This window comes from Desmodus rotundus, chromosome 3 (assembly GCF_022682495.2).
Source record: "Desmodus rotundus isolate HL8 chromosome 3, HLdesRot8A.1, whole genome shotgun sequence".
Classification (NCBI taxonomy): Eukaryota; Metazoa; Chordata; class Mammalia; order Chiroptera; family Phyllostomidae; genus Desmodus; species Desmodus rotundus.
In genome coordinates this window covers 62,744,743-62,760,286 of record NC_071389.1, presented here as the reverse complement: position 1 = coordinate 62,760,286, position 15,544 = coordinate 62,744,743, and the positions used below count along the sequence as shown (strand labels likewise).

General features: G+C 39.0%; 1 protein-coding gene across 1 annotated transcript in view; it reads right to left on the bottom strand.

Moving 5' to 3' along the window:
* The window catches only part of CLCA1 (chloride channel accessory 1), a 32,605-nt gene that overhangs the window by 13,630 nt on the left and 3,431 nt on the right, over positions 1-15,544 (bottom strand). Inside the window, exons 2-7 of the mRNA XM_024565389.3 lie at positions 12,974-13,114; positions 12,657-12,804; positions 10,014-10,119; positions 5,087-5,264; positions 2,160-2,378; positions 1,401-1,628 (exon numbers count right to left, since the gene is read on the bottom strand). Coding sequence (XP_024421157.3) covers positions 1,401-1,628; positions 2,160-2,378; positions 5,087-5,264; positions 10,014-10,119; positions 12,657-12,804; positions 12,974-13,114 — 1,020 coding nt within the window. The remainder of the gene's footprint in view (positions 1-1,400; positions 1,629-2,159; positions 2,379-5,086; positions 5,265-10,013; positions 10,120-12,656; positions 12,805-12,973; positions 13,115-15,544) is intronic.

Genomic DNA, 15,544 nt, shown 5'->3' with positions numbered 1-15,544 from the left:
GAGGTAAAAAGACAAGACTTTCCACTAAAGAAGTTTTGCTTGTGTGAAGCACACGATTGGAAAATAAGATGGAAATCCTAGAAGCCTTAAGATATATATATGTATAGATACATTATATATATACATAAAATCTATACATTTTAAATAAAAAGGTGATAGGATTCAGAAAGAGAGAGTCTAAACAGTTAAAAAGATCAGGAAGATGCCAGGAAGTAGGGTTTGATGGTTCTTTTGAGGGCAATTTGAGGTACACAGGAAGGAGGAAGAAGCACTCTCAGTGGGGGGCTAGCCTGGCAAAGATGTAGACACTCTCCAGGACAGGTGATCTAACTTGCTTAAATGTCGGATAACTGAAAGAGAGCCCCTGGTACTTAAGCTTGGAAAGGTAGGTAAGGGCTATATTGTGAGGGCTATATTATAGCACAAGGCCCCAGATACTAGATAGAGAAAGTTTTACTTAATTTTATTGAAAATGGCAAGACATTGATATCTAAGTATAGGGATGACAAGATTGGATGGTCAGATGGGATCTTTGGATATACTCCCCACATAATTATAGTTACAGCTCCTAAGGCCTCCTGCTTCAATAAATAAACCACTTGCTTGCCCCAAAAGAGGTCCTTGTATGCCCAGAAATTTGGAGTGTTAAGCTTCAAATTTAACTCAGAGCTCATTTTTTTTCTTATAGAAGATACTCTTTTATATCCCTGTGTACTTTCCTTCACAGCCCTCATTATAGTTTATGAATATACACTTATTTGTGTGGCTATGTGACTAATGTACACTATCACCCCAATATTAAAAAAAAGATTATAAGCTCTGGGACAGGAGGTGTGGGCCTCATGGTATTCTTTTTTTTTTTTTTTTTAATCCTCACCAGAGAACATTTTTCATCACTTTTAGAGAAAGGAGAAAGAGGAGGAGGAGGAGGAGGAGGAGGAGAGAGAGAGAGAGAGAGAGAGAGACTGATGCGAGAAAGAAACATTGGCCCGCTACCTTCACGTATGCGCCCCAACTGGGGTACACGCCCCATTCAGGGATTGAACCTGCAATGGGTATGTGCCCTGCCTGTGAATCGAACCTGCTACCTTCTGGTCTACAGGACAACACTCCAACCCACTGAGCCACACCAGCCAGGGCTCTCATGGCATTCTTAATGCCCAACACAGTGCCTTACAGGTCAAAGGCACACGTGAGCATACAGGCACTGATGTAGGGAAGCACAAGAGCATAGTAAGCAATAGCTCTGGGGGCCACTGCCTTTGCATCATTTGAACTATTGCTCTGCCCTTAGTTGCCTAATCCAACTCGACAAAAGGCATGTATGGAAACACTGGAAAAGGGGAATCTCAAACTCAAATTGTAAACATTGCAAACTACAGCAGGGGAACTTGTCTCACAGTAAATGCTGATCGAAGTCCAGTGCAGATGGATGTTCCTCCTCCGGTCGCTGTGGGTAGTTTTCCGATGAGCACGTCCCTTTCCGTGCCACCGTTGATCTGTATGAGTTCACTTTGTACATAGGCAGCACTGTCAAACATCACCATCCCAACCCAGGACCCTTGCTCAACCGTCTGCAGCAGGAAAAGTTTGCCTGCTTGATTCATTCGTTTCAGGCGGTCACCGTTCTGAACACAGAAACAGAAGAAAAGCAGTCAGGTTGTGTTTGGATGGTCAGACTAATCACAGAACAGGCTAGAGGGAATTTGGAAGTGGTTGTCTCAACATAGAGTAAATGGCAACAAGCTTACTCAAGGTATATCCTTCCACAGGAGAAGTTTTCTCCTTCCTATTTAGTAGTATTTTGGAGTAAAATTTTAGGGCCTTTGTAAAAATAGCCCTAAAAGATAAAGCTAGACCAGGCTTTAGTTCAATATTAGTTCAATGCTTTAGTAATGGGTCTGTGAACCTACATATCGTCAGTGAAGCATAAATGTTAAGGCTGTGTAATTCACTGGATCGTTGCTCATAAATTGAAAGCTAATTTAATCTGACAAATGAGACGATGTTGAATGTTTGTTGAATAAAGTAGCGGTTAGTGTTGTAACGTCTGACTCTCCGGGTTATGTTTATTCCCAGGAGCTCCAAGTTGTGGGCTGGATTATACTGTATGCAAACGTGAGGTCTGCGTCCAGAGGATCACGACTTGTTGCACATACCGCCATGCTTCCAGACTTATCGAGGACTAAACACACGATCCTTTGTCCGATCTGCAGCAGTGAGAAGGTGGGTTTCGGTGGCTGTGTCGTCATAGGATTGGTTTTCTTAAAGTCATCAGAATCACTAATCACTTCCCATGTGCTTCTGAGATTGCACTTTTGGTTTTGCAGGTTTGGGGCTTCTTTATTGTGATTTTTTTCTGTACAGAATTCGACCACCTGAAGTTGTCAATAAAATGATATAGATAATGGGAAACTACTGGTTAAAAATCTTTAATAATTGGCCCTAGATGGTGTAGCTCAGTGGATTGAGCACAGGTCTGTGAACCAAAGGGTTGCTGGTTCGATTCCCAGTCAGGGCACAGGCCTGGGTTTTGGGCCATGTCCCCAGTAGGGGGCGTGTGAGAGGCAACCACACATTGATGTTTCTCTCCCTCTCTTTCTCCTTCCCTTCCCCTCTCTCTAAAAAATAAATAAAATCTTAAAAAAAATCTTTAATAATTTATTTTAAATATGCTAATCCCTGGCCCTCTTCCCTAGTCGGCTTTGCTAATCCATAATTTTAGCTCAATCCTACACTCACTGCAGAGCACTGCTGGGAAAAATCACAGTCATAATTCAGACTTTCTATGTCAAAACATGTTTTCAATCTTGTTGAAACCTTAGAGCTCCACAGCACCCATTTACCTGCTTCTGGCTTCTGTCCTACTTCTCAAATTTGCCATTTGAGCCATCACCACTATCTTCAAGACACCTGCACCTCCGCATTTGTCTCCTGGTACACTCTTGTCTCTCTGGCCTTTCACCTCCCACTCAAGGCCTTACTTCCCAGTCACTTACCAACACCTTGCATTCCAATTTTCTTCACAATCTAGCTGAGTGTCCCACAGGCTCCTCAAACTCCACATGTTCATAATGGACCTTGTCACCTTTCCACTAACTCTGCTCCTCCTCATGTATTTTGTAGCTCGATGTCACCACTATCCACCCAGTTATCTAACTCAGGAAACTGGGAGCTTCCCTACCTTCTTCCCGCTACAAAATAACCAAAATTGGTACATTTCACTGTCTTTCCAGTTCATCATCTTTTCTCCTTCTCCAATGAACTCTCTACCATCCAAGCCCTCGTGGCCCCTCCTCAGACTACTGTGGTCTCCTATCCGGCTTTTCCACCTTGCTCCCCTCCCATTGGTCCACACCACCACTGCCAGAGGCATCTTCCTTCTTACTCCCGTAATTATGTGCATTCCAAGTCTTTGATTTCCCCCACCAGTAGCCTTGCCACCCTGTTTTATACCTCTATGATGTGACTTTGCTCGTGATTTCAGTTTTGTCAAGGAGTTCCTTTTCCACCTTCTTCTGTATTGTGAACTTTACCTTCACGTTTCAGCCAAAAGTTCATTTTCAAAATGATATCATTTTCTACCTTTCCCCCAAAGAATGCCCACTCAGCCCTGCGGCCTCACAGTGCCCTCTCGCTGCTTCAGTAAGGGCGCTTTAACAGGGTAGTGCACTTATGGGGCTGTAAGTCCATCTCTGGCAAAAACCTGTCTTTAAATTTTGCTTCCTCTAAACCTAGTCTGGTGTCTGACACATAATAAAAGCTCAATATAAGTTTGTTGTTTTTTGAGTAACCTTAACCAATAGGCACATCAGTTTTTTAATCCACAAAATGGCAATAGTTACTATGCAAGAATTACATAAAAACATAGGCAATAGGGCCAATATAACACAGCCAATAAATGACAGTTTCTTCCCCTTCCTTAAGCATTTGTATCCCTAGCATTTGGGGGATTAAAAAAGGAGGCATCATATACAAAGTAAGTATAACTGAGGGCCTCCTCTCAATGACTTTATAGTATTATCATTCAATTAAAAATCTTAAATATCTAGGATTCTATAATTTAGAAAATAATCATTAGCTATAAAACACTTTTTGCGTTTTTTAGATCAGTTTGGTAGTGTTTCCATATTATCATCATGTCCACTTTTTAGCAAAAGGAGTCTGGAAAACTTTTGTGTAAAACCCCAGGGAGAGGTTTCCAAACTTCATTGTGCATCAAATATAACTGTGGGGTTAATTTAAAACATATAATCTGGAAGCCTCTTGGAAATTTCTGAGTCAGTGTGGAAGTGGAGTGCAAAGCCAGAATGAAGGATGGGCCTGGGGACCACGTGCATCACATTTTGGAGCTTGTGCCACATTGTTATCAACAACTTTTGTAAGTTACTTCACCCTCTACTCTGAAAGGAAAACATTATTCTGTGTAAGAGACTGAAAGATAAGAAGCATCCTCGCTTAAGTCAGTTAACTTATGCATTTAATCTTAGTTTGTGCAAATTCACTGATGTATACACTTAGCATTAATAATGATAATTTATCAAGTTTATCTTATGGCCAGTTGGTCATTAAAAAACCATTAAGAAATATTTTAAAACTATTTAAAGCTATTAAAACTATGTACAGACTTCCTATGGGCACGAACACTCCTAAAAAGATAGAAAATTTCCCTTAACAAACAAAAGTAAATACACAGGCTGAAAAGAGATATCTGAAAATTAAATTAAAGGCTACTTGATCCTTGATCATGTTCTTATTAACTAATTAAAAGAAACACCTGATCCCCGTGGGTAAGTTTCTTATTTAAGACATTTTCACTTGTCTGCCTTTAAGGATATTTGAAGAAATTCTAAGCACTTAAACTAAAAGCTAGTGGGAAGGAGATGATGTAGAAGCAGGAATGGACCTAAAGAAGGTAGAAAGGGAAGATAGGACTTTGTCCCTGATTTTGTTCTCCCTGCTTGTCTCACAGAATCAGCTGCTCAGTGATGATTTCCTAAAATTTGATCCTCTTCTGTAGCATCTGGGATAAAACCTCATTAAATTCATTTAAATTCATAAATGTGAAGAAAAAAATGGTACTTACTGAATTGATACTTTGTGAAAACATTATAGAAGCCTTCTCTGTCTGGTGGGTATCAGGTATAAACTCACATCCTTTTTCATACAGCCCTGTTACTTTGTCAAGCTTGCATGCTTTGCTGACACAGCTCCCTCCTTGACACTTATTTATTTCAGCTTTACCAGTAATAGCTGCTGAACATCTGAAAATATATTGAGGTTGGATGTTTAAGTAACGTAATCATTTCAAGGGGCTAGACTCTGGTCGAGTTCTCCAGACGACCTGGTCCATGAATGAATTCCTCTCATAGTTCTAGAAACAAATACATCCTTAAATAGAAAAAATTATTTAATTCTCATCAGAGTCATTTCTGTTTGCCAGAAAGTATCTGAGGGGTCCCCAAAATGGTATAAGAATTTGTTTCTATGCAGCAGAAAAGCCAAGTCGTTTATGGTTGCTGTTAGAATGATCAGGGATCAAAGTCCCGAGGCACCTCCTAATCTAGCCCCTCACTCCTGGAAAACCGGGAGACCTCGTTTGTTTCCCACAAAAGATTTGCTGACATTTCCTGCATTTTTTCCTGATTAGTTTCCATCACACAGTTTTTACATAGTTCTTGTATGTTCATAGGTATTTTAGATTTTTCTTTATATTATATGCTTGAGTGTTGTTGCTATTGTAAATGGAATGCTTTTTCCTGACATATTATTTTTTAGTATATAGACAATATATGAACACTGTAGAGAACTTGGAAAATTACAAAAAGGTATGAAGAAGAGAAAGCAAGCATGTCCCACAATGAGAAATAAACTACCATCGACATGTTGAAGCATTTCCTTCCCTACGGAGCAGCACAACACGGCAGATAACACTTTACATCGTGCTTTTAAGAAACTTAGTATGTTGACATAATTACAATTTTAACACACCATTATAATTTATATGTTCTTTCAAAATGTGATTTTAATAACTACATGTTCTCATACTATAAAATAAATTTAGCTTAATTTATTTAATTTGATTTGTCTCCAACTTGTCAGTACTAAAAATAAAACTTCAGACCTGGCTGGCGGGGCTCAGTGGATTGAGTGTCCACAACAGAGTCCCATCAACGCTTCTTTTCCCCTCTCCCTCCCTTCCCCTCTCTAAAAAAAAATAAATAAATAAGTTTATTTATTTAAAAATCAGTGAATTAATAAAAATTTCACATACCATTTTGACTGTTTCCAAGTTTGCTGCGTGATTGGTCCCACACTAAATGATCAGATCCAAAAGTTTGAATATTTTATAGATTGCTGATAGAGCTTATTCTATCATTTCCCTTAAAAGGGATTTTTGAATGTAAAATTACTGGATCAAGAAGTAGGAACATTTTTAGAGATTTGATTTGTGTCACCAAATTGCCTCCCAGGGCTGTGCCTGTGCCGTCTCTGACAGCCTTCGTTGGGAACCCTGACCCACTGACACCACCTCGCCTGGCAATCGGTGGCCCTCACCTTGGGCAGAGTTGTACCGCTGTGATGACTAGTGCGTCTGAGCTTTTCTGTTTATTGGCCATTTTTATTTCTTCCTTTGTGAAGTATTTGTTTTTCTCCTGTGTCTATTTCTCTGTTATGATGTTGTGGTTTTCCTGCTGGTTTTCAAAAGTTCATGTATTACAAGCTTTTAAAAAGCCTGTTTTTTAAATTTTTGCAAATAAATTTTTCTATTTTTTCCCTTTTTATTTAGTTTATATTTGATTTGTATGCAACAGAATATTAAATTAATCTATAGCCAAATTTTTATTATTATTTTAGTTATATCTTTTTACAATTCTTGAATGCATAGAAAGGCCTCCATATAGGAATGTGATTCTTATTAATATTCTTCTAGTTGTCATTATGATTTTGATTTTTATATTTAATGAGTCTATCCAACTGGAAGAATATCTGTTAATATTTTTCCCCACAGAGCTAAAAATTATCTTGATATCTTAAGAAATCCTTTTTTCTTCATGAATCTGTAATTCTAGCTGTATTAAATAGTAAGTGATTATATAAATAGTAAATTATTATATATGTGTCTGTCAGTTGACATTGTTTTAATTAATATAGATACATTGCGTATATTTAAAATTCAGTAAGTAAAATTTTATTACTATTCTTTTTCAAAAATATTCATAGCTACTATCTATTCAATTAATTCTGAAATTTAAAAAGTGAGGTAAAAATGAATGTACTTTTGACTGGAGTTTTATGAAAAATATATATATTTGGGTTGAATTGAAATCTTTCATGAATTGAAAATTGCTCAGTTTATATTGATTTTCTTTTAAATCCTTTAGAAGGATTTTATAGTTTCCTTCAAATATGACATCCATTTTTCTGAAGGTTTTACACTTCATTATACTTTTAATTGCTTTCTTGAATGGAGTATTCTTGCCATTATATTGTTAAACTAGTTATTGTTAATATTTGGTAAGGCAATTTGAATATTCATTTTGTATCTGGTCACCTTATTGACTTCTCCTGTCAATTTTAATTCCTATTTATTCTCTTGGAGTTTTTTTTTAAGGTTTTACTTATTTATTTTTAGACAGAGGAAAGGGAAGGAGAAAGAAAGGGAGAGAAACAACGTGTGGTTGCCACTCGGGTGCCCCCCACCAGGGACCTGGCCTGCAACTGGGAATCAAACCGGCGACTGTTTGCTTGTGCAGGCTGGCACTCAATCCACTGAGCCACACCAGCCAGGGCTCCCTTGAGTTTTTAAAGTGGATCACATATCATCTGAATAAAAGCAATTTTTTTTCTCTTCCTTTCTAGTTGCCTCTTCTTTTTTTAACCTGCCCAGTTTCATGTTTCAAGCCAGGCAGCATTGGCTACCCCGTTCTAAACAAGGTTGGATAACTGTGCTAATAGTGGCCATCCTTATGTTACTCCTGGTAATGTATCTAGTATTTTCCTATTAAATATGATGTAGGCTCTTGGTTTTCAATTAAGGTTCTGTATCACGTTAAGGAAATAACCTTGTATTGTGGGCAATACTATCATTATTTGATTGTATCTAGACCTTCAAAAAATTTTAATTGGAAGATAATTAGTAAATTATGAATATGTTATAATAAAACTTCTTTTTAAGAGGATATGGTAATTAGTCACATTTGCTAATGTTATCTGTGGAAGGAAGAACTTGCTGTATATGCAGATATTTCTAGAATATCTCTAGAAAGGAATGTGTATTAATCAGCTTTTCTCTTGAGGGAATATGCAGTGTCCAGCTATACAGAAGCTTGGAAAAGGGAAGTGGGAAAGGTAAATGCCAGGTGTGGAATGGCATCCATTGGTTGAGATTTGACAGGTCAATCCAACATATGATCAGATCAGGGAAGGGACCCTGGCTTGTGGACTATATAGAGCAGAGGGAACAGCTAAAGGGTCTGGTACACTATGTCTGCATGGCTCTGGGAGGCATTTAGTGTGTATTTGTGTCTGATACAACAATGAGCGGAATATAATGGAAGTGGTCCAAGTTGACAGAGTTTGAATGTAGTGAGAAAGGGAAAAGTGGAGAGCAGTAATGTCGCTGTGGGAGGGATGGGAAGCCAAGGCTGAGCTCTAGGCCCAGTGCAGCTCCCCTTGGAGATAAGCATCAAATAAAGAGTAATCAAGCCAAAACTGAGCACGTCTTAAAGGGCCATCAGGCAAGCAGACCTGGAAGCAGAAGTGGAGAGGGGTGTTGTACCAACTCCTAGTCTTTAAAAACAGGTTTTCTTTTCTTTTAATTTTTAAAAATTAAATCCCAAATCACCAATTCAAAAGAACCTATGCACGCCAATGTTCATAGCAGCACAATTTACAAGAACCAAGTGATGGAAACAGCCTAAGTGCCCATCAGTAAATGAAAGGATCAAAAACTGTGGTACATTTACACAATGGAGTAATAATACGCAGGAGAACTTCTACCCTTTGCAATGCACGGATGGAACTGGAGAATATTATGCTAAGTGAAATAAGCCAGGCAGTGAAAGACAAATACCCTATGATCTCACCTATAAAAGGTTCTTGTTTTCTAACTCAGGCATAAGTGTACAAGATTTTCAAGTTCCTTTTGCAAATCTATTGGAATAATTATCTACTTTTCTTCTTGACTCAATATACTCCATGAATTACTTACCTACCATCACAGCCTTTTGGGATTTCTGGAAGATGTCTTACTTGACATTAGTGTGTTTGTTATTCCCTTAATTCGGCCAGATGTAACTTGCTGTCCTTTTATTTAAAATCTTTTTAGAAAGCTGTATCTACAGAACTCTTCTTCATGCCATCTGTCAGGTTTTAGTATCTGAATTGTGCTAGCCCTTTAAAATGAATTGGGAAGTTCCCTATCTTTTGTGTTTATACTCAAGCAGTTTATAGTCACTGAAACTGTTGGTTGCAAGAACTCACCCATAAAACTATGACAGCCTGAGTGATTTCCAAGTGTTCAGTTTGCTTCCTACTGACATCACACAGAATTTAATTCAAATTGGGAGAAGTTTTCTGTTTTGTTTTAATATTCAGAGGGTCTTTCAGGTAAATTCCACAATCCCTCTGAGACCCATTCATACTGACAAAGTCCACACATTTTGCCCTCAAGGCATTAGAAAAGCCTCATTAGTTTGTTTATCTTACTGATTCTGATACAGGAAGATGGAGTCACTGAACATAGCACCTGTAGGTCTCAGAGGTTGCACACACACACACACACACACACGAGAAGAGGCAAATGATTTGTAGCTGCAAAGTAGAGAATTTGTCTAATTGAAGCGCCTGTAAGCTGAGCAAAAGTGGTAGTTTTGTGGAAATCGGAAACAGGAGGCATTAAGAGAGCATGAAAGAGAACAAGGCAAAAGACTGACATTTAAAAAGTGACCAAGAAAAAAATCGGTGGTGATTTAAAATAGTTTGGGAAAGTGAGGTCAAAATATCCATACCTTACTGCTTCCTTTTTTCCCTGAGATAAGTAGAATTTCTGGTCATTATTGTACTCATTAAATACTCCCCATCGTAGATGAGCCCATTCATGGACAAAGACCCTTCCTGTGAGAAAACATATTAGCACTTGGTTAGAGTAAAAATGGTAAAATTACCTTCTCACACTGGGAGAAAGTAATTCTTCTGAACTTGTATTTTGCTTCACTATGTTAATTTTGTAAAGCTTTGATTTTTTTAGAAAGATAAATCTAATATGCCAACTGAACATTTCTGAAAAATGTAACTACTTATTTTGGCTTGCTAGTGCTAACTAGGCACATAGCACGTGGCAGGAAGTGATTTATACAGAGGTGAAACAAGTGCCCTGTCTTCCTGTGGCATACGGTCCAGGGGATGACCCACACAGATAATTAAAACCCCTAGTGTTGCAAGTGCAGTGACTCGGAGGTCGGTGTCTGCTGCTGTGGGAGCTGGGGACAGTGATAGGGCAGCCGGGGCAGCATCCCCAGTGGCTCATAACTGATTAAACCTCATGGCCTGCCTATTCCACCTCTGCGCAATTCTCATCTTTCCAGTCTTATTGCCACGTACTCCTGATTCACTGCAATCCATGCTGCCCTCCATGTCTCCAGTCTTCAATGGCTGCCCTGTGGTATGCAGGGTCCAGTCCAGCCCCTGAATGTGGTGTGCAAGATCCCTGATGGTCCAGGCCCTGCTTCTCTCCGCAGCCACGTTTCTTGCTGTTCTCCACCTACTTCCAAAACTATAATCACAGTGAATTTCTGAACTCCTTTTACTTTCCAGAACCACACCAGGGTCTTTCTCATCTCTTGTCCTTTTTGTGTGTTTTTCCTGTGTTTGGGATACTCCTTCCCTATCTCTGACTGGGTCATTGCTTCTCTTCTTTCAAAATCAAGCTTGTATCCACCTAGAAGCCTTCTCCAACATCCCCAGACTAGGCCAGGTAACCCTCCTTTACGATTCCGTTACATTCTATTGAGGCACTTATGTTATATTGTAATGGCTGCTTACTCGCCAGTCTCCCACACCAAACACTTGTCTCCATGAGGACAGGCACCACGACTTCTTCGTTGTCATGTCTGGGCACATAGTGCCTAGACCTTCATAGGCACTCAGTGACTATTTGTTCAATTCAGATGAATTAGTGACTTATGTACAGCTCAGATGGGCTGAATTTGGAGGGTTAGGCGAGGGGTACAACTGAGGAGACACCAGTGTCTCACACAGAGGGTCTGGACTTCATTCTGTAGGTGCCGGGGAACAACAGATGGCCTCTGAAAGGGAAGGGGAGATTGTGAGGGAGCAGAAGGGGAGCCACAGCACAGAAAGGAGGCATCGTAAAGGAATGATGTCACATGTGGTGACTCGGATGGCTGGAGTGGGCTCAGGAGTGAGATGGGGCAGTTGGGTAAATCAATCCAACACATATTTATTGAGCCACACGTCGGGCATTTTCTGTTCCTGTTATGGAGGAGAATCAGGGTGTTGTAGAAGCACAAAGAGCTCTGTCTGGCCCTTTATTCTGATAAAGTCTGTAACTGCTCCAGGGAAGGTGGGGTAGGGCGTGCAGGTGCCAAGGCTCCTTTGTTTAAGTGAAAAAACCCAGCTGGTTTTAATATCTTCAAGATAATAGAGATACCTTATACTAGTTATTAACCCAATTAGCTGGTACTAATTACATTTCATTATACTTAGAAAATACATATTATATATACTCCATTTCTTCTTTTAATATTTTCTCTGAAGACTGTTCTGTATAGCTCATATAGGAATGATAAAGAGTTTCTTTATTATTTTTTTAAAAGACTTTATTTCTTTTATTTTTAGAGAGAGAGGAAGGGAGAGAAAGAGAGAGGGAGAGAGACATCAATGTGTGGTTGCCTCTCACACACCCTCCACTGAGGACCTGGCCCTCAACCCAGGCATGTGCTCTGGACTGGGAATCAACCAGCGACCCTTTAGTTTGCAGGCTGGCACTCAATCCACTGAGCTATACCAGCCAGGGCAAAGAATTTCTTTTGTGAAAGAAAATTAGATTTTTTTCTTTAGTTACTATTTTTTGAGATCTGAACTGCAAGGAAATTCATTTTGCTACTCAAAGTGTGGTCCATATTCAAGTAGTATCACCTGGGATAGTCAAGTAGCATCACCAGCATCAGTTAGGAGCTTGTTAAAAATGCAGATTCTAAATCAGAATCTCTGTGTTAACAATCCCCATTAACAATTTGCGTGGAAAGGTCTGAGAACACTATGACTGCACCATCTGGTGGCTACTATATGAATTGCAGGCAGGGCGTTTAATTTCTTCAGCAGTCCCTTTAACAGATCCATAGAAACCTAATAGTACTTCAACAAACTATATTACAGCTATTTTATGATACTAATAATTAAAAAAAAATGAAAAACAGTATACTTACACATTTACACAGAATATGAAAAATTAAATTTCTAACCGAGAATGTACTATTCTGAACCCTATTTTAAGTGAAAATGTATGCTATCAGTTTATTTGGTTTATAGGTCCTTCCTTATTCAGAAAGATGATGCTATTTTGATCTACTTTGAATATAAAATTATTAAGTGATTAGAAACACAGCAGAATGTTCCATGTCTACCCATACCTTGTGGTCCATATTGAGGCAACTTTTTTCCTACTATGAAATCAGGAGTGAAATAAATCCTTTCCCCCTTGTCGCCACAGTTTCCCATCTGCTCAGTATAGGGTTCATCGTTACCTGGAGGATTAGGTTTAACAACTAGAACATCAGCCTGCAATTTAAGAAAAAGATTTTATCATTACAAAATTTCAGCAAATGAATTGATCTTATTCACACTGGATTATTTTGAAACAATTTCATTTAGTTCTAGAATACTCTGATGAAAACTATCTAAATCAGAGAAGGAGATTGAATTTGAAAACAGTGTTTGATATTCTCACGTTTTTATAGGTCTCGAGTTTTGGTCTCGCATACTCCGGTTTTGTCTTCCATTTTTCAGGAATCAAAATGGTAACACTTTTGAAATAGAATCTTTTCCCTGTAGCTTCAAACAGATATGGAGACGCCTGTGTCACCATGTCCTGGGGGAAAAGAAAACATAAATAGCAAGCACAATTATGACTAGAATACATTACCAGTCATTTAAATTTATATCTGTATTTCACATTAGAAAAAAACTAGTTAGTAAAGACCGGTCACTTATAAAATTCGGAATGGAGATGTAGAAATACCTTTTCTAAATAGCCCTGGCTGGTGTGGTTCAGTGGATTGAGTGCCGTACTGCAAATCAAAGGGTCGCCAGTTCGACTCCCAGTCTAGAGCACATGCCTGGGTTGTGGGCCAGGTCCCCAGTAGGGGGAATGCAAGAGGCAACCACACATTGATGTTTCTCTTCCTCTCTTTCTCATTCCCTTCCCCTCTCTAAAATAAATAAATAAACAATTTTAAAAATAATAGTAGCTAACCTTTTTTGAGCACTTACCACATGGTCTGTGTCACAGTGTAATGATGGACAATGCAGACTTCAGAGTCTGACACTAATCCTGGCTCCAGCACTTATTGTGGGTTACCTGGCAGTTTCCCTGAGGCCTCCTGACCCTTAGTCATCCCATTTATAAAGTGGAAAATAATATGGGGACTAGCTCCTAAGATGAGAATCAAATGAAGTCAAGAAAACACTTGGAAGCATGCTTACTTAGCACAAATGCTTATGAAATGTTATTTATTGGTATCATCATATCTGATCCTTTGAGGATCAATAAACCTTTAAGGAAGAACCTGAGAATTAGAGAGTGTAAGTATCAAGGTTTCACACCAACTAATACTGGAGAGAAAAATCAAATTAAAATGAATATGACTGCGGTAATTTTGGAGCTAAGTGTTATGATAGTAAGTAATTATTTTTAGTGTAATACTAAGTGTAAAGTATAAGGAAGTGGCAAAGTTATATAATTTATTTTCAAAACACACTCAACCTTATTTCTCTAAAATGAAAGAGCTGTAGGGTTAAATTATAAATGCTCCTGAGATGCATTATAAAAATAGTAGAAAGGGCATTATAAGATATTTATTGTTAAAAGGGGCATTAAGTCTGTTAAGACTAAAAAACTGCCCTAAAAAGTGAGTATAGCTCTGACAGGTGTGGCTCAGTGGGTTGGGCATCAACCTGCAAACTAAAAGGTTGTAGGTTAGATTCCCAGTCAGGGCACATGCCTGGGTGGCAGGCCAGGCCCCCTGTGTGAGAGGCACCTATTCAATATTTCTCTGGCACATGGATGTTCCTCTCCCTTTCTTTCTCCCTCCCTTTCCCTTTCTCTAAAAATAAATAAAATCTTAAAAAAAATTAAGTGTAGACCAAGGAAAAGATTGAGACCTGGGAGCCACCAGCATTCAGTGGCAAGAACAGGAGGAGTCAGCCAAGGAGACTCAGAAGGAGCAGCTGGTGCACGGGGAGGAAATCAGAAAGCATGGAGTGAGGTGTTTCAAGAAGAGAGTGATCATCAATGTCAAATGCTGAGCAACCAAGAAATGAAAAACAAACAAAAACTCATAGACACAGATAACAATATGGTGGTTACCAGAAAGAAGGAAGTGGGGAAGGAAGGGTGAAGGGAGCCAAATATATGGTGATGGAAGATGATTTGACTTTGGGTGGTGGGCGCACAATGCAACATACAGATGAAGTATCATAGAAAAATGTACACTTGAAACCTAGATGATCTTATTAACCAGTGTCATCCCAATAAATTTAATTTTAAAAAAAGAAAGGTAAGTATAAGAACTGACCATAGTATTTGGCAACTTGGGTGATCCAACAGCTCCATATGAGTGAACTCAGGAGAGTGGGAGGTGAGGAAGTAGAGGCAGTGAATATAGACAACAGCTCAACAAGTTTTTCTGTAAATTCAAGGGGATGGAGACAGGATGTCGTAGCGGAAGGGGCTTTTCAGGGCAAGGGAATTTTGTTTTGTGTGTGTGTGTGTTATTTTAAATGGGATCTCTTATAGCCTATGCACATGCTGATGGGAAAACAAAATCTCTGATATTGCAAGAGAAAAAAGGGACCATTGCAGGAGGGAATTTCTCCCGGGAGCAGACAGAGTGCCTAGACTCCAGTGCCTAGTGGGGTTGGCCTGAGGAGCAGAGCCGGTTCATCTTTACGTGGGGAAGCAGTACTTGCGTGTTGATGCAGGGGTGAATCCCTCTCTGCCTCTTCCTAATGGGATAAACTTGGGGAATTTACTTGGTCTCTCTGAACTGCAGGTTCCCTCCTTTCAAATAGTAATAGTAGTTGCCTTGCTAGTTTTAAAAAAAGTTCTTAATGATGATTTGCATCTCTTTCTTCCAACCACTGGATGATTTAACATTGTTGTATTTTTAAAGTAAAAACACTGAATCAAGATCACCAGGAAAGTTAAAAAGCAGGTATAAAGCTTTCTATGTTAGAATAGTATAATACAGTTTGGCTACTGAAATGAATTTTCAGTGTCTCCCAGGAAGAAAAATAACTG